At 43.3% G+C, this 21,582-nt stretch overlaps 1 protein-coding gene and 1 long non-coding RNA gene across 5 annotated transcripts in view; both read left to right on the forward strand.

The window, feature by feature from the left end:
- Nucleotides 1-4,480, forward strand: part of LOC126962128 (uncharacterized) — a 28,998-nt gene extending 24,518 nt beyond the window's left edge. For both annotated transcript variants that reach the window (XR_007728601.1, XR_007728600.1), the window contains exons 4-6: nt 2,812-2,866; nt 3,135-3,227; nt 3,688-4,480. This is a non-coding gene — a long non-coding RNA (uncharacterized LOC126962128). The remainder of the gene's footprint in view (nt 1-2,811; nt 2,867-3,134; nt 3,228-3,687) is intronic.
- A 5,174-nt stretch (nt 4,481-9,654) lies between these two features.
- Nucleotides 9,655-15,120, forward strand: MBL2 (mannose binding lectin 2). Of its 3 annotated transcripts, none has more exons than XM_050803003.1 (5): nt 9,655-9,760; nt 10,850-11,045; nt 11,705-11,821; nt 13,183-13,251; nt 14,008-15,120. In XM_050803003.1, the coding sequence occupies exons 2-5, from the start codon at nt 10,859-10,861 to the stop codon at nt 14,379-14,381; spliced, it is 747 nt and encodes a 248-aa protein (XP_050658960.1). In that variant the 5' UTR covers nt 9,655-9,760; nt 10,850-10,858; the 3' UTR covers nt 14,382-15,120. The 3 variants fall into 3 exon arrangements, with proteins under 3 accessions (XP_050658960.1, XP_050658959.1, XP_050658961.1); XM_050803002.1 differs by having other exon boundaries at nt 9,673-9,830; XM_050803004.1 differs by having other exon boundaries at nt 9,673-9,774.
- Nucleotides 15,121-21,582: the final 6,462 nt, after the last annotated feature.

Raw genomic sequence — 21,582 nt, forward strand, 5'->3', positions numbered from 1 at the left:
TACGCCCGAGACTATTATTTTTAGAGGCCTACTTGCAAGGTTGGCCTTTGGCTGAAGTCTGGGAGCTTGGATTTCTCAAGGGTTCCCATCATTCCCACAACTTATAAGAGTGGCTCACTGTACCTAACTATTCTACAAACAATATGATTTATGCTAAACGCTTCTTTTCCTTCTAAGAGTCTGGAATTTTGGTGCACGCTAGGCAGAAAATGCCTAACATCCAATAAAAACTTTGAACACTGAGTCTCTAATGAGCTTCCCTCATACATAATATCACACATATGTTGTCAGAGTCTGTTGCTGGAGGAATTAAGCATACGCTCTATGGCTCCATTGAAAGAGGACTCTTGGAAGCCTGCAATTGGCTTCCTCCAGACTTCACCTCCTGCACCTTTTTCCCTTGGCTGATTTTGCTTTGCACCTTTTCAGTATAATAAATTATAGCCAGGGCTAGGTGCGGTGACTCATGCCTGTAATCCCAGCACTTTGGAAGGCCAAGGTGGGTGGATCACCTGAGGTCAGGAGTCTGAGACCATCCTAGCCAACATGGTGAAGCCCCGTATCTACTAAAAATACAAAAAATAGCCAGGAGTGGCTATTTTTGTGGTGGCACATGTCTGTAATCCCAGCTACTTGTGAGGCTGAGGCAGGAGAATTGCTTGAACCTGGGAGGCAGAGGTTGCAGTGAGCCATGATTAAGCCACTGCACTCCAGCCTGGGCAAGAGAGTGAGACTCTGTCTCATATAAATAAATAAGTAAACAAATTATAACCACAGGCATGACTATAGGCTAAGTCCCAGGAGTCCTCCTAGTGAATCATGGAACCTGGGAAGGGCCTTGTCACCACGACACAGATGACATACTGTATGCCACCTCAAGGTGTTGTGTGAATTAAGTGAGGTATTACCTACAAAGCAACTAGCACACAGAAGCACACATTAGTTACTCAACAAATGCCTGTTCTGTCTCCCTCCCTTTGTCCTTCTACATCTTTCTAAGTTTTCTCTCATAGCTCATTACTCTTTTATTCATTAACAAATGTTTGCTATGGTCCCACATGTTCCAGGCAGTGTGAAAGATACAGGACAGAAAGACCACAGTGAGCCTGACCCTCTCTCCTCACCTCACAGTCCAATGTGTGAGGTTGTCTGTCTCCATTTCTGTGTTTGTATCTGGGCTGGCCTGAGACATCAGGGATGGGCAAGTTTCTGCACCTCTTCAAGATGTGCCTGTGGGTCCTCGATCCTCCCAGGACAAATCTTTGGCCAGACCCATGTTTCCTAGGGCAGTTTCTCAGGAGAAAGTGTCCAGGCAGGCCCAGCTCCCTGTGTATCTGCAAGAGCCTCTTTTATGCTTTACAAGATGCAAGACCTGCTGCCTTTGTTCCCAGCCTGGCATGAAGAATCTGGCTAAAATCCTAACCCTACAGCCAAGAGCAACAACCTCCAGAAGGAGTAACCTCAAATGAAGCACCAGCCAGCAGAGCACAGAGACACCTGACCTGGAGCAGATCCAGTGACTTGTTGTTCAGGGCTTACAATATAGACTCCTGCCTATCCAGAGGGTAGAGACCACAATGTCGAATGCAGCCCAGAGTTCATCCAAGTAGCACAAGCCCTGACCAAGGCCTTGGTGTCCTGATTCCCAAGGTCTAAGTTCAGAGATCAGAGCAAAGAGACCAGGAGCTCTGATCTCCTAACCTTCAGGCATGATATCAGAGAACCAAGCCCAAAGACAGATGGATTGAGCCTAGACAGTCAGGACAGGGACCAGACCCCAAATTTAGAACTCAAGTTTCAAAGAAAAAATTTAGGTCAAGGCCCTGGGGTCAGCCTAGAGAGCAGCTCCCAGAACGAGGAGACCAGAGTCCAGGCCCAGAATCTACATCCCAGAGTTCATATCTTGGAAAGGGAGGAGGGGAGATACAGTACTGCTGTTTGTGAGATGCCTGGCACCCTGAGAAGTTCAGGAGACCTGAGTCTGGATTTAGTCTTTCAAATGCCAAGATCTTTACTAATTTGCAATGCTTTTCTTTCTCCTTGAAATGTACTTCCTCCTACTTCCATACTTTGGGATCCTTCCTATTCCCCAGCGAGGTTTTTCCTGACCACACAATCTTCAGTGATCTCTCCATTATTATCTCTTTCAGTCCCTCATTTGTCATCTTTGTTGCAACAATTGTATTAATATACATTTGTGTCATCTTTCCCCATTATACTGGGAGCTCACAAAGGCAATTATGTTTTCTGTTGTCTCCCCAGGTTCCCTCCCAGAGCCTAACACATAGTAACTTTCCAGAATTAATGTGTAGAATGAGAAGACAGGTGTCAGGTGGCAAGGGGGCGGGTGGGGGACGGGCAACCCCTGATCTCTTAGGGTATCCCTTGGCCCCCTGCAGTCCTAAGCATGGCCACAAGATGGCAGGGCTGACCCATACTTTCCCTGCGGGACACAGCAAAGTTTGTTCTTCCCTCAAGTGCCTTGGGCCTTCAGGGCCCGGATAACCCCTATCCCTCAGCATGACCCTGGAAGCCATACAGAGCCGCCTGAGGGGAATAATCCTCCCTCTCCACCATTCTATCGCTGTTTAAACAGGGGAGTCAACTTGGGGCCAAGTATTTCCGGGTGAGTCTGACCTCGTTATTCTAGGTCTGCATGTGTCTGTCCGCACCTATCTCAGAAAGCAATCCGTCTTAGTTCTCTTTCGGTGACAAGAATTTTTTTTCTTGTTTTCTCAGTGGGTAGAGCTTCCCGATTAGCACTCTTACATATTTACCATTACTAAATGCTCTCCTTCCTCCCATTTACAGCTGAATAACTGAGGCTCAACAAGATGAGGGCATTTGTCTAAGTCACAATCCTCAGGTCAGTATGGAGTGGAATGAAAACGAGATATGTGTACATTTGTCTGTGATGCCTTCCTGACCCCCTCACTTGTGGGGTCTGGCGGCTGGGTACCCGACTGTATGCAGAGGGGAAAGGCAGCTAGTCTGTAGCCCAGCCAGCCCTGTGGAACCAGCCTTTCCTTGACCCTGCTGGTAGAGAAGGTCTTCCTTAACCCTCCCCGACCGTCCCCCCACCTCCAATTCAATAGGCAGTTCATTCTCAATCAGTGCAACTCACTCTCCTCCAGGATCTCTACTTTTCTGTCCAGGACAGACTCACCTGTAACTCCATCTTCCTATTCTGGAGAGGTGGTTGTGGGGATTGGTTGGGTTCCTCTGAGGTAAGTGGGTCTCTTAAAGCTGCACTGGGCTGGGGGCCAATGTGTTGTGCCTGGGGAGGGAGGGAAGGAGGGGAAGAGGGAGGGAAGGAGGGGAAGAGGGAGGGAAGGAGGGGAAGAGGGAGGGAAGGAGGGGAAGAGGGAGGGAAGGAGGGGAAGAGGGAGGGAAGGAGGGGAAGAGGGAGGGAAGGAGGGAAGAGGGAAGCAGGGAGTGGACAAGGGAGACGGGGATGGGAAGAGGGAGGCAGGGAGAGAGGGGAGAAGGTGAGAAGGGGCGGAGGGAGGCAGGGAGGGGAGGAGGAAAGGACAGAAGGAGGGAGGCAGGGAGGGAAGGAGGGAGAAGCAAGGAAGAAAGGAAGGAGGGAAAGAGGAAAGGAGGGAAGGAAGAAACAGGGAGCCCAGCCTCAAGCCTCGGGGCCCAGAGCCGGCAAGGCCCACCCTTCTGCCTTCCTTTGCTGCTCAGCTTTCCCGTGAGGCCGGGCTGGAGGGACTCTTCATGTTACATCTGCAGACAGAGGGAGCACACAGGGCCTGTGGACTTACCGTGCACACGACGATGCGGACACACCTACTGTGCCAGGGCATCAAAGGACTCTCAGCTCCCAATTTACCCTTTGAAACATGCTCTGTGATAAACCACAGAATTCCTTTCAGCGTTTTTCGAGTGAGCACGATGCAAAGCTTTTTCAGTAGAGGGCGCTAGAGAGACCTCTAGAAAGGTCTAGAGGTCTAGAAAGAGAAAGGGGGCTCCTGCAGTTTCGGGAGGCCCTCTCGGGGGTCGGCCTGGCGGATGAGAACATCTGGAGGCACCGCGGTTGGAACACACAGTCTGGCAGCGAATCCGGGAGCTTGCAGTAGCGCCCTGACCTCGCCACCAACCCCCTGCAGCCCTTGCGGCAGGGACTCCGGGACCGAAGCTTCCTGCTGCACCTCTGTTGTGCTGCCTCTGCTCGTCCCTCTTCCCCTAGGTGTGTCTCTCGCAATCTTAGGGAAGCAGTGGTCCCCCCGACGGGGTCGTCGCGCTTCGGGCCTTCTGCTGCACCTGCGCCCCACTACCGCTGCGCGACCACTGCGGCCACCACCTGCGGCTTGCCTGGCCCACCTGTGCTCCGGAGGAGGGCTGATGCCTGCATGTCCCAGAACTGCAGAGAAGCTCTGGTCCAAAAACCAGCACAGTCACCCAGTGGGTTCAAGTACCCTTTCTCCAGTGAGGTCTGAACCACAGAGAATGTCTTACATTCTATAGTTACTTTTTAATCAGGGTTTGATAATTATTTATATTAAACTACCCCTGTTTTGAACACTGTGTGATGTCTGTTTCCTGATTGGCTCCAGAGTGTTAAACCTTTTCATCCTCGCAAAGCTACAGGTGAGTTCATTTAGTCACAGGTGGGGAGACAGATTTAAGAAGTGGCACAGACTCACATTCAGATACTCCCCCCCACACACACATACACAAGTATGTGTACACAAGGGCCTGCACACGCACACACCTGGATGCGTAGAGGGTGAATTTTTGTCCGAGTGTACGGTGTGGGATATTAGGTAAACTAATGATGCAATTAATCCGTTAATAACGCAATTAATCTACCATTAATCTACAGCTGAGCTTTCTGTGTCTGGTCCCAGGGAGGTACAAAAGAGCAGGAAGGGTACCAGGAAAGCTGCCTCATGATATTGGAGGCTCTTTGGGGTCACTTACGGTTTTTTCCCGGTTGTACCTAGGCTTGGCTGTTACATGCAGCTGATCACAAGAGTCAAGTGAGATGGTGTTGGGAAGAAGAGTTTTTCTGCCCAACTCCCTACATTTCTGATACTGCCGTAAATACCTAGATTTTTAACTGTCACAGGGAAGGGGGTTTGGTTGTCTAATTGGTTAGAGCCCAAGCACTCACTGAGCCATGGCTTTCGGTGATCCTCAAAATGTGAGCACCTCTCTGGGGTATCCTCCCTGTGTCCCCCGTTTCCGGCCTGGGGAGCCGCCATCTCTGTCTCTTCCACTCCTCCTTTCTGGTGTCTGTGTGACTGGGTTGGTTTAGATGCAGGAGTACCATCTCTCCAACTCCGTTGTGTGTGTCAGAAAGCTTTGCTCATTTGTCTTTAATACTCCGAATCTCCCATTTCCAACCCCCTGACTTCCATGTCTCCAGTTTCCCAGTCCTGCAAGAGTCCTTTGCTCTGCTCTCCCAGTTCCTCGGTGTGTTCTTCAGCAATATCCACCCTGGTGGTTTGCACTTTCTATCGTGTTTATTATTCCAATGACTAATGTCCATGTTAATATTTCTACTTCATTGCTTTCCTACTGCCTCGTGCCTGTGTCATACGGGCAGTATCTTCACTGATTTCTCTATGGATATTGATTATACTTATTTTAAATTACTGGTATTCCTTTCCAATAATGTTGCAGCCAGTAGCGTGTGCTTCTGGTTCTTATCTTTCCATTGTGCTGACCGTGCCCCTCTCAGCCCTCTCCTTATCGCAGCAGTGAGAAACCTCCTTTTGGGGGTGTAACCTGTCTGGTCACCTCTGCCACATGCTGCTCTGGGTCGCCCACTGAGTCAAAGCAGAGGCAGAGAAAGGGCCTGGGCAAGAAGTGTCACTGCTTCCAGAAACCTGTAAATGAGGGTCACCCACCAGGAAATTCTTGGGTTTTTTTTTTAGACAGCAGCTGCCCCGGAGTGAGGACACTGGTGGAAGGAATATACCAGGCCTGGGAGTGAAGGGGCAGGAGGAAGAATGGGAGCAAGCAATGTCTGAGGAGACCCTGAGAGCCACATGTGTTCTGATTTCTGCAGCAAAAGAGCAGGTCTTTGCTATCTTAACTTCTAAGCTTCCCTTCACTGCAGCCACCCTGTGTTCAAGGCCATGTCACAGATAAGCATGTCTCTATCACATGGGCAGATATGACACCCTCGGACCACCCACACCGTGGCTGTAGGGGCTAAGGTAGTCCTTGCCAGATGCTGTGGTTCTGTGTATTTGTGTTGGTTAAATGAAGGCCTATGACATTTACACGTTCTCAGAGAATTCATGAGCAAAAACAAGCAAAGAAAAAACAGCGGGACTGGAACACAGGACAGTACAGGATGAAAAGTATGGAAAGGTCAGGCCTTAGAGTTACAAAGGACATTGCTGACAACCAGAAAGCAGCCTACAGCTGTCAGCTGTCTCTCACAGCCTGTCTCTCACGGCCAGACCATGGTATTCCCTGCTGACCATGAACACTTCCACAGAATACCGGTGTACAACAAAATTACTCTGTTGTAAGACCCCAAATCATTCCAAAATCATGCCTTCATACAGACAAAAGGTTTCTCTGTGAACCACAAAAACAAAAAACATGCCCCTCTCCTGCTTAACATAAACATTTGCCACTCTTTGACAAAATACAGCTTCGCCTTCCTCTGTTCTACTCATCTCCTAAATAAAAGATGCACAATCAGAATTGCCCAGCTTATGGACAGCACCCTATCCAGAAGAGATTCCTCCTTCGTAAACCCTTCCCCCAAAACCACCTAACACAAAACCAAGTCTTACAGAAATCCCCTCCCGACACCCTGTTACTGAGAAACCCTAGGGTACACCATTGTGCTCAATATTCCTGTAGAAACAAATGGAAAAAAAAAAAAAAAAAAAAAAATAATCAATCCATTTTATCTGACTATAAGCATATTTCTGATGGTCCTCGCTTGGAGAGCAGTAACATTCTCATTCCTAGTGTCCTACTCACAGCATCCCAGTGGGAAAGGGAATGGGGTTCAAAATCTGATTCGAAAGGTATAAAACTGAGGTTCAGCCAGAATATGGAGTCTAAGCTCACATTCATGAGTCAAAACGAAGCCTTCTGGTTCCGAATCTCAAACCATGCCTCCCACATGAAGCCACCCAAGAACGCTGCTTCCCACGCTGAGAAGACTCTTGAACAGTCACCCTGGAGGGAATGAAGGCCTTTCTTAAGCAGGCTGTCGTGGTGAGCAGTGTGCCATGCACTCTGATTGTGGACCAGTTAAGGATACACCAATCTACAGTCAAGGCAGCGGTGCCTGCTTTCCCAGACGAGGAAACTAAGGACATGAAGGCAGTGGAACTTGACTAAGGTCACACTGTTGGGAAGTGGGAGAGCTGGGATTTCACCCTAGTCTACAAAAAAGGGGATGTAGGGCACCAGGCAGTACTCCTGCAGATCAGAGAGGCAGTTGTCTCTGCAGCCTCTTTGGGGTGAGGTGGATTTCTTGTGGTGCTGCCAGAGTGGAAGCAGTGTTGGGAAGAGTTTTAAAGTCCAGAACAAATGCACACAGTGGCCTTGTGTACGGGATGGACTGCAGAGTGGGCATTGATGTGGAGAGAGACATTCAGGCTGCAGTATGTGGAGAGGGGCCTCTCCTGCTGGGAAAGGCCTTCTGGAGAGCAGGATGTAACTGGGCAACACTCCAATCTGTGGCTTAACTGCTAGATTGACTTTCCCTCAGATCCCCCCACCCTCTGAACCCAGTTCTAGGACATTTCAGGGTCTGGAGGGCAGTTTCCTAACCTCTGGACTAGGCAAACAATGAAAGCAAGCACTGTGATTAAAGCCAGCACCGCCGGTGACCTGGAGTCAACTACCTCGCCCCACCTGCTGCTACTGGAGCAGGAGCAGGGGAAGCTCTGGCTGCTAAAGAATAAGAAGGGAAACAAGTAATCTACTGTGTTCTTTAGGCCCTGGATCTCCTGATATCCATTGATGGCTTTAGGCATGTGGTTCTGTACCATCCTGGATTTTTCCAGGCACAGGGGACAGGTCAGCAGGAAATAAGGAAGCCAGTCCCTCCACAAGCCAAGAAGACTTCAATTAGAAGGGACCTGGCAGTGCATCTTACTCACATTTCTTCTGGTGTGTGGAGGCCTCCATAGTATCCCCACCACATGGCCTCGCAGCCTCTGAACTTCCCATGATGGCCTCCCCAACACCCCAAGCTACATGGCATTTTTCTGAAAGCTATATTGGAAATGTAGTTGAGAATCAAGTGAACTATGCTTCATAAAAGTATTCTCCCATCCCTTCTAGATTGTCCCCATTAATCACAGGAACATGGTTCAAGCCGTTAACACTCACGATACTGATGATCTTGTACTGCCAAGTGCTGTTCTTTTGCTTCTTATCTCAGCTGAGCGGCCCCTAGATAGTCAAGTCGTAAATGTGTGTGCCCATGAAAACTTCTTATTATCGCTCACTATTGTAGCTAATTCTCAAGTGCAATCAATACCTCCTGTTTCTCAAACGTGCCCACCTTCATAATCCAGCTGCCATTACTCCAACCCAGGCCACTGTCTTCTGCTACTTAGATCACGGCAAGCACTTCCTTTTAGATCTGCTTTTCTCCAGTCCTGTTCCCCTCAACACTATAGCCAGAAAGGTGCAAAATTCACATTGCAAAATTCAAATGTGATCATCTCTCCACTATTGCAGTTCCCCTAGTGACCCTTGGAAGGAAACCCAAAGTCTTTAACACAGTTTACAATTCTTATTGCAAGGATGAAACTTGAAGACATTGTGCTAAGTGAAATAAGCCAGATACAAAGGAGCTATTGTATGATTTCACATATATGAGGTACCCAGAATAGATGAATTCAGAGAGACAGAAAGTAAAACAGAAGTTACCAGTGGCTGTGGGTAGGGGTAAATGGAGAATTCTAGTTTAATGAGTTGAGAGTCTCAGTTTGGGATGATAAAAATTGTCCCATGATGTGGTGATGATAGCACAACAATGTGAATGTACTTAATGCTACTGAGTTGTATGCTTAATAATAATGGTCAAAATGGTATGTCTATTTTAGCACAATGAAAAAATGGAACAGTAAAGTCAATGACTATAATATCATAAAGTGTAAGTAGCATGAGAGAAAATAATTCAGGCTAAGAGGATAGAGACTGCTAGGTAGGACTATTTTAGAATAAGTGATCAAGGTACTTATTTCTCTGAAATTGGAATGTTTAAATAGAAGAGAAAGAGCTAGCTGCCAATGCCCGTAAGGGGTCCAGGCGTGGAGACATCAAGTGAAGAGTCTGAGGCAGGAATGACCTTAATGCATTAATGGCAGCAAGAGGTCTATATGCTTTCATGGATGGGTGTGTGCACGCATGCACGTGTCTGTGTGTGTAGTTGGTGGGCATGAGCATATGTCTGCATTTGTGAGTATCCTTGTTTTCCTGTTGGAAACAAGGAACTCAACATGACTAACCAGGTGAACCTAGTTATGGTAGTTCAGCAAGGAGATTTCCCAAAATGGATGGCAATTGAAAGAGAAATTTTACTGTATTGAAGCACACAGCTGCCGAGCACTGTGCTGGAGGCTCCTAAATTTCTCCTAGTCCCGAGAAGAGTTGTTTATTAATCTGGAGTTGAAGGCCAGGCCCGGGCTATCCTTGTTCACAAGGTTGATTGGGCCCTACATTGCTGAGCCTAGCCTCCTCCCTCAATCTGAGGCATCTGCCAGAGCCCCAGGCTAGAGGGCCAGCGTCCTTGTCATTGAGTCCCTGCTCTGCAGAAACACCAGTACGTCATTTCTGGTGAATAAATCTGGGTTCCCGGATCAAGGGTTTGGTGAGTTGACATGGCCCTGGAGGTACGGAGGAGTCTTTCTAGGGGTGGGGGAAGTGGGATGAAAGGCAGAAATCAGGTTGAGGATGTTTCTTTTTCTGCTTCTGCTGGAGCACCTGTGACTTTCCTCAATTATCTGTTCATCTGCAGTGGAAACTATCTTTGTTTCCAAAGGGAGCCTCGAGGACCTAGACCTATGGGGCTGGGCTGCTGAGGATTCTTAGTGGGGTAATAGCTGGAAGAAAGCTCTGAAGAACAAATGAAAGGTTAAGATTGAGCAATGGGAGGGGGATTCAAGGCAAGTTGTCTAATTGCCAGTGGTTTTGACTCACAGAACGGGGGAATTCCTGCCAGAAAGTAGAGAGGGATTTAGCACTCTGCCAGGTCCAACACAGTAAGAAATTTTCAGAGAAAATGCTTACCCAGGCAAACCTGTCTAAAACACCAAGGGGAAGCAAACTCAAGTTAATTCTGGGCTGGGCTGGTGACTAAGATTGAGGTTGATCTGAGGTTGAGACCTTCCTCATTGGATCACCAACCTGTAGCCTAGGGCCTGCCACTGAGTAAATGATAGTTAACAGGCCCTGGAGAGGAATCAGCTGCCCAGATACAAAGATAGGATTCAGGTGGCAGATGGACTCAAAGGGGATGTGGAGAGAAAGAGGAAGCTCCTACAGACACCTGGGTTTCCACGCATTCTTATTCCCTAAGCTAACGGGCATGAGCGAGGTGTCAATGCACAGTCCCATTTGTTCTCACTGCCATGGAAAGTATGTTTATAGTCTTTCAGCGGCAACACCAGGGGCCTAGGCACAGAAGAACCCCTCCTTAGGATCCCCACTGCTCATCACAGTGCCTACCTTTGTTAAAGTACTAGTCACGCAATGTCACAAGGATGTTTACTTTTCCAAATCCCCAACTAGAGTCCAGGGATGGGTCATCTATTTCTATATAGCCTGTACCCAGGTTGTAGAACAGAGGGCATGTTCAATACATATATGTTGATTAACTGAGATAATCTTCCCTGATTTTTCTCACACCAAGGGGAGGACCATGTCCCTGTTTCCATCACTCACTCTCCTTCTCCTGAGTGTGGTGGCAACATCTTACTCAGAAACTGTGACCTGTGAGGATTCCCAAAAGATCTGCCCTGCGGTGATTGCCTGTAACTCCCCAGGCATCAACGGCTTCCCAGGCAAAGATGGGCGTGATGGCACCAAGGGAGAAAAGGGGGAACCAGGTACAGGTTGGGCTGTTCTGTCTCTGCAATTCTTTACCTTCTAGAGAAAACTGCCTGGGGATATGAGGAGACTGATGTCCTATTTGAGTATATTTTTCTCAACTATACTGTAACTCAAAACAGAGATTCAGCTCTCATTCTCTGGCATCTCAGACTTCCACACAGCAGTTTGTGACTAACAGTTGTCTTGCCTGCCCAGAAAAGTGGCCCACAGGTCAGGCCATCGCATGGGACACAGGATGAATTTTTCTTCTCTGGGTCATAGTTATTGTCATGTCAGACCCCTATTCACTTCAATAGGGACGGCACCAGGTTCAAGAGGCCAAAGTAGAGACCTGGAGCCAGCAAACATAGGTTTTACTGGGGGAATCTATTTACAGGGAGATCCAGCAGCAGTGGGCCGGACAGGAGAACCACAACTATTTGTAAAAAACATGCAGTTAATTTTCACTTTGCACCCTCCCTGCAGCAACCTCCATATGGCAACTCTATTTCTTAAGTTATTGCTCTCAGGTGCATACCATACAGTTATTGAGAGCAGTGCTCAGAAAGGTCAGTCCTGCGTCAAGGTCTCCTTTCTCCTGAGAAGGGACTGGGCATCCAACCCTTGAAGAGAAAGAACATAGATATTAAGTCACATTTCCTTTTTCTTCCAACAGGCCAAGGGCTCAGAGGTTTACAGGGCCCTCCTGGAAAGTTGGGGCCTCCAGGAAATCCAGGGTCTTCTGGGTCACCAGGACCAAAGGGCCAAAAAGGAGACCCTGGAGAGAGTCCAGGTAAGGACTCCAGCAAGGTCCGAGCTGAATGCACCCAGGGTTCTGAGACCTTGAGTACCTGGTGTGCCCCTTCTCCTGTTCCTTCAAAGGAAGATACCCAAATTTGCTTTCTGACCCAGTGCCCTCAGCCCTCTTTTCATTCTTAGAGCCTTAGGGAATTCCTATAAGTGCCTGAGTACAGACTTACAAACTTTTCAAGACAACTCCCTCATCAGGCACTCCCTGTAGGAGCTGAGCCTGGGTTCTCCATCAGTTGAAATAGTTCAATGTGAGGCCCTGGTCCTAGAGGGAAAAAATAGACCATTTAAGTGTGGGCTTATTATGTCTATTTTTACAAAAGCATGTAACCATGGTATGTCATATTTTACTTCATAAGAAACCAAGCCAAAGCTTAATAGCTTAAAAACATAGCCGTCAATTTAAATCACAAGTCTGTGGGTCAGCCATGTGATTTGTCTGCTGGTTTAAGCTGGGCTCACTCATATATGTCTGTGGTCAGCTGATGGCCAATAGTCTCACTCATGTGTCTGGCTGTTGTTTGAATGTTAGCTGGAGTGATGAGGGTAATTGAACCACGTCTCTCATCATCCAACAGGCTAGCCAGGGCTTCTTCACATAGCAGTGACTACAGGATTCCCAAGAGTAGAAATAAGAAAGGCTTTAGGCTTCTTGAAGACTCAGAGCACATTATCATTTCTGCCAGACTGTATTGGTCAAAACAAGTCACAAGGCCAGCCCAGATTCAACGAGTACTGAAATAGACTCGTGTCTCAATGAGAGGAGCTACACCCTATTGAGGCCATTTTTGCCATCTACTACAACAAGTGGTTTGCTCTTGCCCTCCCCACTTGGATAATGGGCAACTCACAAAAATCTTGGTTTCCTGACTAATAGAACAAACCTGGGAAAAACAAAAACAAAATAAAAGACAACAAAAGCAAAACCTCTCCAAAGACAAAAACCCTGTAATCTTTTTAGTCACTCTTCACCAGGTCATAATAGAGTAATGCCTCAAGAGATTTCTTTTTAGTTTTGATAGAACAATTTGTTTGGAAAGAAATAATCTGTGAAGAACCTGGCCTATGGATTGCTAAGTAATCAGGGAGTATATGTGTGCATGTGATATGTACGTGTACTTTGGGATACAGTAAACAGACAAAGAGTGACGTTTGGGGTTGGATGAAAATAGAGATTTTTCATTCTTTTGACTTTTAAGTATTTTTTATTTTCCTTTGAAGTGTAAACATCAATGTAAAATAAGCTTCTTTTTCAATTTGAAAAAGATACTCTACTCTCGTGTATATGCACAGTTCCGAGGTTCCTTCTCAACAATGCTTCTTTACTTTGTTCTAATTTTCTAGATTGTGAGAGTAGCCTGGCTGCCTCAGAAAGAAAAGCTCTGCAAACAGAAATGGCTCGTATCAAAAAATGTAAGCCTTTTCTCTTACTCTCCAGGCAGCTTGAAATTTGGGAAAAATAGAATGCTACAAATATTTATAGAATGCAAAAAATATTTATTGAATGCATACAATTTTCTGTACCCTGATAGGCATTTCTCATATTCTGACCTCATGGAATTCTCACAACATTTTGGTAGAAATGGGGGCAAAGGGAAGTTAAATTACTTGCTCAAATGCACAGAGCTAATAAATGGCAGGGGTGCTTTATAGATGGAAGTCAGTCTAACTCGAGAGACCCTAATATTTTACCCTCTGATATTGCTCACTGAAAATGGGACTTATATCCCTTTGTTGCACTGGTATTGAGACCTGGACATGGGGTCTAACCTGCCTCGGGCAAATATTTTCAGACATTTTTTGTTTGGTCTCAAGTTAATAATTTATAATTTGGAAGTCCAAATTATATATCTTTTAGAATTCTGATCTGAAAGCACAGAGAGGCCTTTGTACCAGTCTGTCTGTTCACATTTGGGTTGCCATATTTAACAAAGAAAAAGACAAAGCACCAATTAAATTGGATTTCAGCTTAAAAACATTCTTAGTATAAATATGTCTGAAAAATTATATAGGAGATATACTAAAATATTCATTGTTTGTCTGAAATTCAAGTTTAACTGGACATGCTATATTTTATCTGGCAACTCTACTCTAGAAGACTTTTTCTTGAGAAATACCTTGAGTTGGGCTTAAAGATAAGCCAATTTCACCCACTTTTTCACATTTTAGGGCTGACCTTCTCTCTGGGCAGACAAGTTGGGAACAAGTTCTTCCTGACTAATGGTGAAATGATGACCTTTGACAAAGTGAAGGCCCTGTGTGCCGAGTTTCAGGCCTCTGTGGCCACCCCCAGGAATGCTGCAGAGAACAGAGCCATCCAGAATCTCATCAAGGAGGAAGCCTTCCTGGGCATCACTGATGAGAACACAGAAGGGGAGTTTGTAGATCTGACAGGAAATAAACTGACCTACACAAACTGGAACGATGGTGAGCCCAACAATGCTGGTTCTAATGAAGACTGTGTATTGTTACTGAAAAATGGCAAGTGGAATGACATCCCCTGCTCCTCTTCCCATCTGGCCCTCTGCGAGTTCCCTATCTGAAGGGTCACATCACTCAGGCCCTCCTTGTCTTTTTACTGCAACCCGCAGGCCCACAGTCTGCTTGAAAAGATAAATTATATCAATTTCCCCTTATCCAGTATTGTTCCTTTTGTGGCAGTCACTAAAAATGATCACTAACAGCACCAACAAAGTAATAATAATAGTAGTAGTAGTTAGTAGCAGCAGTAGTAGTCATGCTAATTATATAACAATATATTTTTAATATATATCACAAGACCCTATCTTTTGCATCCTACATTAATTATCTAGTTTAACTAAGCTGCAATACTTTCAGTAGCATTAACTTGCTGCAATATGAACATAAGAGGGATTTATTTTTCCATTTACAACAAACACCTGTGCTCTGTTGAGCCTTCCTTTCTCTTTGGGTAGAGGGCTCCCCTAATGACATCACCACAGTTTAATACCATAGCTTTTTAACAAGTTTCAGGTATTAATAAAATCTATTTTGTAACTTTATGAACTCTGTTTTCTTTTTGATGAGATATTAAACCATGTAAAGAACATAAGTAACAAATCTCAAGCAAACAGATTCACAAATTCTCACTCACATACATACCTATATACTCACTTTCTAGATTAAAATATGGGATGTTTTTGACTTCCTAGAAGCCCCTTTATAAGTCCTTCTAGTGTTAACTTCTAGGAAAATACTGTTCTGACCTCCATGACTGCCCAGTAATTTTGTCTGTTTATAAACATTGTGTAGTTGGAATCATACTGTGTGTAATGTTGTCTGTCTTGTTTACTCAGAATTCAATCTGTGAGATTCATTCATGTCATATGTACAGAAGTTTCATCCTTTTCACTGCCATGTAGGGTTCCCTTATATTAATATTCCTCAGTTCATCCATTCTATTGTTAATAGGCATTTAAGTGGCTTCCAATTTTTGGCCATGAAGAAGAGAACCCATGAACATTCCTGGACTTGTCTTCTGGTGGACATGGTGCATGAATTTACCTATCCAGGAGTGGAACTAGTAGAGAATGAGGAAAGCATGTATTTAGTTTCAGTAGATACTGCTGGTTTTCCTAAGTGATTGTATGAATTTATGCTCCTACCAGCAATGTGTGGCAGTCCTAGATGCTCTATGTGCTTGTAAAAAGTCAATGTTTTCAGTTCTCTTAATTTTAATTATTACTGTGGATGTAAAGTGATATTTCTCCATGGTTTTAATCTGTATTTCCTCAACATGTAATAAGGTTGAACACTTTTTTATCTGCTGATTGGGTACTTGGGTATCTTCTTTTATGAAGTACCCATTCATGTCTTTTGTATTTTGTTTAAATTACTTAGCCAATATTTTTCTTACTGACTTTTAAGCTATTTTTACATTCTGAATATGTCCTTTGTAATGTGTATTACAAATATTTTGCTAGTTTTTGACTTGCTCCTAATGTTGAATTTTTATGAACAAAATTTCCTAATTTTGAGAAAGTCTTATTTCTTCATATTTTCTTCCAAAATTAGTGCTTTTTGTGTCATGTTTAAGAAATTTTTGCCCATCCCAAAATCATGAAGATATTTTTCCATTTTTTTCTAATAGTTTTATTAATAAACATTCTATCTATTCCTGGTAGAATAGGTATCCACTTGATACAGCACTATTTGTGGAAAGACCATTTTTCCTCCATTGAATTAGGGTGGTGCATTTTTGTACGTTAGGTAACTGTATGTGTGTGTGTCTGTTTCTGGGCTGTCTATTCTACTAGTCTATTTGTTGATGCTTGTGTCAAACAGTACCCTGTTTTAATTACTGTACATTTATAATTGTAACTATAGTCCAGCTTTGTTCTTCTTCAAGTCAAGATTTCCATATAAATATTAGAAACAGCTTCTCAATTTCTGCAAAAGCCTGATGAGGTTTCCATTGGGACCACACTGACTTGATGAATCAACTTATGCAGAACTGACAACTTACTACTGAATCTCTAATCGATGTTCATCGTGTATCTCTTCATTTAACTAGAATTTATTTAACTTTATTAATATGTTTTGGCATTTTTAGTTTAAAAACCTTATATATCTTGTTTTGGTGGTTTTAGGGATTTTAAAAATATATTTTTATTATTTTTTCTTTTCTATTGTTGTAGACAGAAATACAGTTAAGTGTTGTATGTAGTCTTATGATGTTTAGTAACTTCAGTAAGTTTATTTCTTAACTCTAGTAATTTGTAGATTCTTCTGGATTTTGTATGTGCATAGTCTTGTAAGCTGAAAATATGGCAATACTTATTTCTTCCCAATTGCTTTACTTTTTTTCTTACCTTATTGCACTGGTTAGCAACCCCAATACAGAGACCTCCAGAACAGGCATAGACTCCTGAAAGACAATATAATGAAGTGCTCCAGTCAGGCCTATCTAAACTGGATTCACAGCTCTGTCACTTAATTGCTACATGATCTGGAGCCAGTTACTTAAACACTCTGTGTTTCAGCCATGTATTTGCAGCTGGGAGAAAATAATGATTCCTATTTCATGAAAATTGTGGGGACAATGAAATAAGTTAACACCTTTAAAGTGTGTAGTAAAGTATCAGGATACTATATTTTAGGTCTTAATACACACAGTCATGCCACTAGATATAAGCTTTTTAATGAGATAATGTGATATTATAAATAACATGCATTGATTTTTACAAATTAAGTCAACCTTACTTTGATGGAATAAACTCCATTTAATCACATTTAATCTTGTGTATATATTATTGGAGTGGAGTTATTAATAGTTTGTTTAGCACATTTGCACCTATGTTCATGACAGATACCGGCTTTTTTTCCCCTTCTTAATGCACTTGCTAGGTTTTGGTGTCAAGGTTATGTAAGCCTCATTAAAATGAGCTGTGATGTGCCCTCATGCTCCCATTATCTAAAATAATTTGTGTAAAATTATACTTTAATGTTAGATAAATTCACCAGTGAAGCCATCTTGGAATGGTGTTTTCTATTGGGAAATGATTTTAATTTCAGATTTAATTTCTCATGATCTAAACTTGTTCATGTTTTCTGTCTTTTGTTCAGTTTCAGTGAGTTATATTTTTCAATGAATGTGTCAATTTCCTCTGAATATATATGTATTGCCATAAAATTGTTAAAATACCTTCATATTTCTTTTCAATATAAGTAGGATCTATAGCAGTGCCTATGTATCTGTTATAATTATTTGTATTTTATCTCTTTTTTTCTTTTTTTTTTTTTTTTTGAGACAGAGTCTCACTCTGTCACCTAGGCAGGAGTGGCTGGAGTGCAGTGGCACGATCTTGGCTCACTGCAACCTCTGCCTCCTGGGTTTAAGAGATTTTCCTGCCTCAGCCTCCCAAGTAGCTGAGATTACAGATGCCCACCACCATGCCCAGCTAATTTCTGTATTTTTAGTGGAGACAAGGTTCCACCATGTTGGCTAGGCTGGTCTCAAACTCCTGACCTGCGGTGATCTGCCTGCCTCAACCTCCCAAAGTGCTGGGATTACAGGCGTGAGCCACTGTGCTTGGCCTGTCTCTTTTTTTCTTAATCAATCTTGCAAAGGATTTGTCAATTTTATTAATTTTTTCCAAAAGCTTCTTTTTGGTGTTTTCTCTGCTAACCTCTATGATTACATGTATTTATATCTGTTCCTATCTTTATCATTTTCTTGTATCTATCTTCCGTGGGTTTAATTTGCCATTCTTTTTCTAGCTTCTTTTAATTGACATTTAGAGAACTGATTTTCTTCCTTCCTTCTTTGCTAATACAATCATTTAAAGTTATAATTTGTATTTAAGAACTATTTCAGTTGCATAACACATGTTTGGATGTGTATCTTTTGTCATGAATTCAAAATATGTTTTTCATATCCAATTCACATTATTTTATAATTATCATTGTGACTTCTTTGACTTATGGTTTATTTATAAGTGTATTGTTTAATTCCTAAATATTTGAGCATTTTAAAAAGCTATATTCCTGTAAGTGATTTCTAGTTTAATTCCACTGTATCCAGAATTCTATGAGTTCAATCTTTTGAAATTTGTTAAGATTTTATGATCTAGGTTATGATTTAGAATGGTAAATGTATTATGTGCACAAGAAATAATGTGGTTTTTACAGTTGATTAGTATATCATTAGGTCTTGTTCATATTTTCTATATTCTCACTAATATTTTGCCCTTTTGGAAGGAAATAACAAAGATCAGAACAGAAATGAATGATATAGAGAGTAGAAAAGCAAATAGGTCAATGAAACTCAAAATTAATTTTTGTGAAATGATACAATTTCCAAACTTTAGCTAAAATAAGAAAAATACAGAGAAGACTCAAAATCAGAAAAAAGAGAGGAGACATGATAACTGATAACATACAAGTACAAAGGATCATAAGAGCTACATTCCTTTCTGTTACATTGTTTTCTATTTACATTCTGGCTATCTCTTGCTAGCTCACTCTCTTAAAGTTTTATTTCATAAGAGCTAAAAACATCTAGGTTTAAAATGTACAGATATACTTTGTAACTTAGCATTAGGCAAAATTGTCTTAGAGAACTCAATTATTATTCAAGTAAAAATGATAAATTGAATTTCATCAAAATTAAAGATTAACTCAGTTTGTTAAACATTAGGAAGACAGGCAAACCATGACTGGGAGAAAAAATATTTGCAAATATTGGCCTGTATCTGTCAAAGGATACAAAGGATACAGAAACAACTGCTATAAGCCAGTAATAAAAGACAAAACTGGGAAGGGATGGCCAGGGACCAGAGGAGAAAGGAAACACATGACAGACCACCTTCAATGTCCTTGATCAGGCATTCCCATTCCTTAATGTGTACTAAATAGTGTCGCAAAAAAAAAAAAAAAAAAAAAAAAAAAAATCTATGCAAGTCCTAACCACCAAGACTTATGACTGCACCCTTATATGGAATTAGGATCTTTATAGTTATGATAAAGACAAGATGAGGCCACACTAGATTCGAGCTGGCCCTAATCCACTGACTGGTATCCTTATAAGAAGAGGGAAATTTGGACACACAATTACACAAGGAGAATGCTGTGTGGAAGGAGGCAGAGATTGGAGTGACACATCTTTAAGACAAAGAATGCCAAAGATTGTGGACAATACTGGTATCAGAAACTTCCGCCAGCTTCTTCTGAAACATCTGCCTACAAACTTGGTTTCTACTAAAATCTTCCGTTCCATGAGAAAACACAGAATATGATGAACCATTCAGCCAGGAAACTGCTGCTAATTCCTCAGGGCTGTTTACCTACAATGGCCTATATCAGAAGCTGGGAGTGAGGTATAGAAGAATATTCCTCAGAGCCTCCAGTAGGAACCAACCCTGGTGACACCTTGATCTCAGACTTCTAGCCTCCAGCACTGTGTGAGAATAAATTTATGTTGTTTTAAGTCACCCAGTTTGTGGTAGTTTATTATGGAAGCCCTAGAAAATGAATACACTTAGCAACAGGGACTCCTGTTGTGTATACTACAGTAGACTGAATTGTTCCCTAGAAAACATCCTTCTGAGCTTCAGTTTTATGAGGGGGAAGACAAAAACAGAGAGAGAGAGAGAGAGAGAGAGAGAGAATGAATGAATGAATGAATGAATGAATGAATGAATGAATTGAGATATTCTCATGTGCTTGCCAGGACCTCCATAAAAAATCACTCCTGGGTCTGGGCTCACATCCCCAATGGGGGATTCATGACGAGGGACTGGGCTACTGTGGTGTGTGTGATTCAAGGACTGGGGCCTGCCTGCACTCATGAGAATAATGATGGCTTCGATGTTGACCTCACAGGAAGGTGTCTTCACAGTACTGAAGGCCAATCTGGGCAAGGAGCTGCAGGCCACCCTCAGGCAGACACCAGGCTTTTAGCTAAGGGTGAGGGGGAACTTTGGGGCCCAGTGAGCCCATGTAACCCACAGCAGGACTTTGTCACTGCAACCTAAGTGAGTATCGGGGAGCTGGCTGGGAGAGGACCAGGAGTGAGCTAGGTATGTGCACAGGTTGGGTGCCATGTGATTTAAATCTTTACAGGAGAATCAGTGGAATAAGAGGTGAAGAAAAACTTGTAGAAGGGGTTTCTGAGTACCTGTTATGTGCCACTTAGAAACTTTGCACCATGACCTCATAAAACATCATTTTACAAATGAGGAAAAGAGAACCTAAGATGTTGGGATACTTGCAGCAAGCTCACAGTTCATGTGAGGTAGCTTTAGAAAGTTGAAAATTCACAACTATCTCACTCCAAACTCATGTCATCAAGCATATTCTCCATGTGTTAATCCATACTCCAGGTCATAAATAGGTTCAAGCCATTCCTCTTGTTCTTCTCTCCCAGTTTCTGGCCAGTGTTATGTAACCTAGCTTTTACTTTCAGACTTGTCTCCCCTTAACATCCCACCTGATGAGGCATCACTTACAGACGAAACTGCCGAGGACAGTCAAAAGAAGAAACTGCTGAGGACAGGCAACCACTTTCACAATGAAGGACAGAATTATACATAAAAAAAGATGATGAGGCAGTACCATACCCCTCCTTACACACACACAAGCATGCATACCACAAACACCCAAGAGACACACAAAATAAACACTTATACAGCAAACATACAAACACTTATAGATGCATAGAAGCCAGACTCTACTCAAAGGTCTGACTGTGATCCCTCTCTTCTCCAGCTCTGACCTTGCAGGAATCCATCATCACAGAGGGAAATAGGGCCTTTGCCAGCAACAGGCAGTCATTTGGCCGCCCATTGAGAACTCTGTGTCCATGAGTCCATCACCACCCTCATGGACCTGAAGAACACAGGCCTAGTATGTCTCATGAGGAAAGTAACACACCTACCTGGGCCTAAGGGAGGCCCCAGACCCAGGAAATTCCCCTACCTGAATGAGACCCCTGTAACTGTACATTTGCTACCCAGAAGGGCCTGATGGATGAGACAGAGGAAAGTGCGGGGAGATGAACCGGATGGGAAATGGAATAACATAAACTTTGTGCAGTCCTATCTCACTATGTGAGTTCTGCATGCATCAACAGGAAAGTCAGGAAGATTAATGCTTGATCAGGAAAAGGGATTGCTCCCTTAGAGCACCCTTCTGGGCACCAATATCTGAATAGTAATGGTTAGTTTGGGCTTACCAGTTTGACCAATTTTATATGAAAAGTACTGTTAGCTGAAAGGTAACCTC

This window comes from Macaca thibetana, chromosome 9, assembly GCF_024542745.1.
Source record: "Macaca thibetana thibetana isolate TM-01 chromosome 9, ASM2454274v1, whole genome shotgun sequence".
NCBI lineage: Eukaryota > Metazoa > Chordata > Mammalia > Primates > Cercopithecidae > Macaca > Macaca thibetana.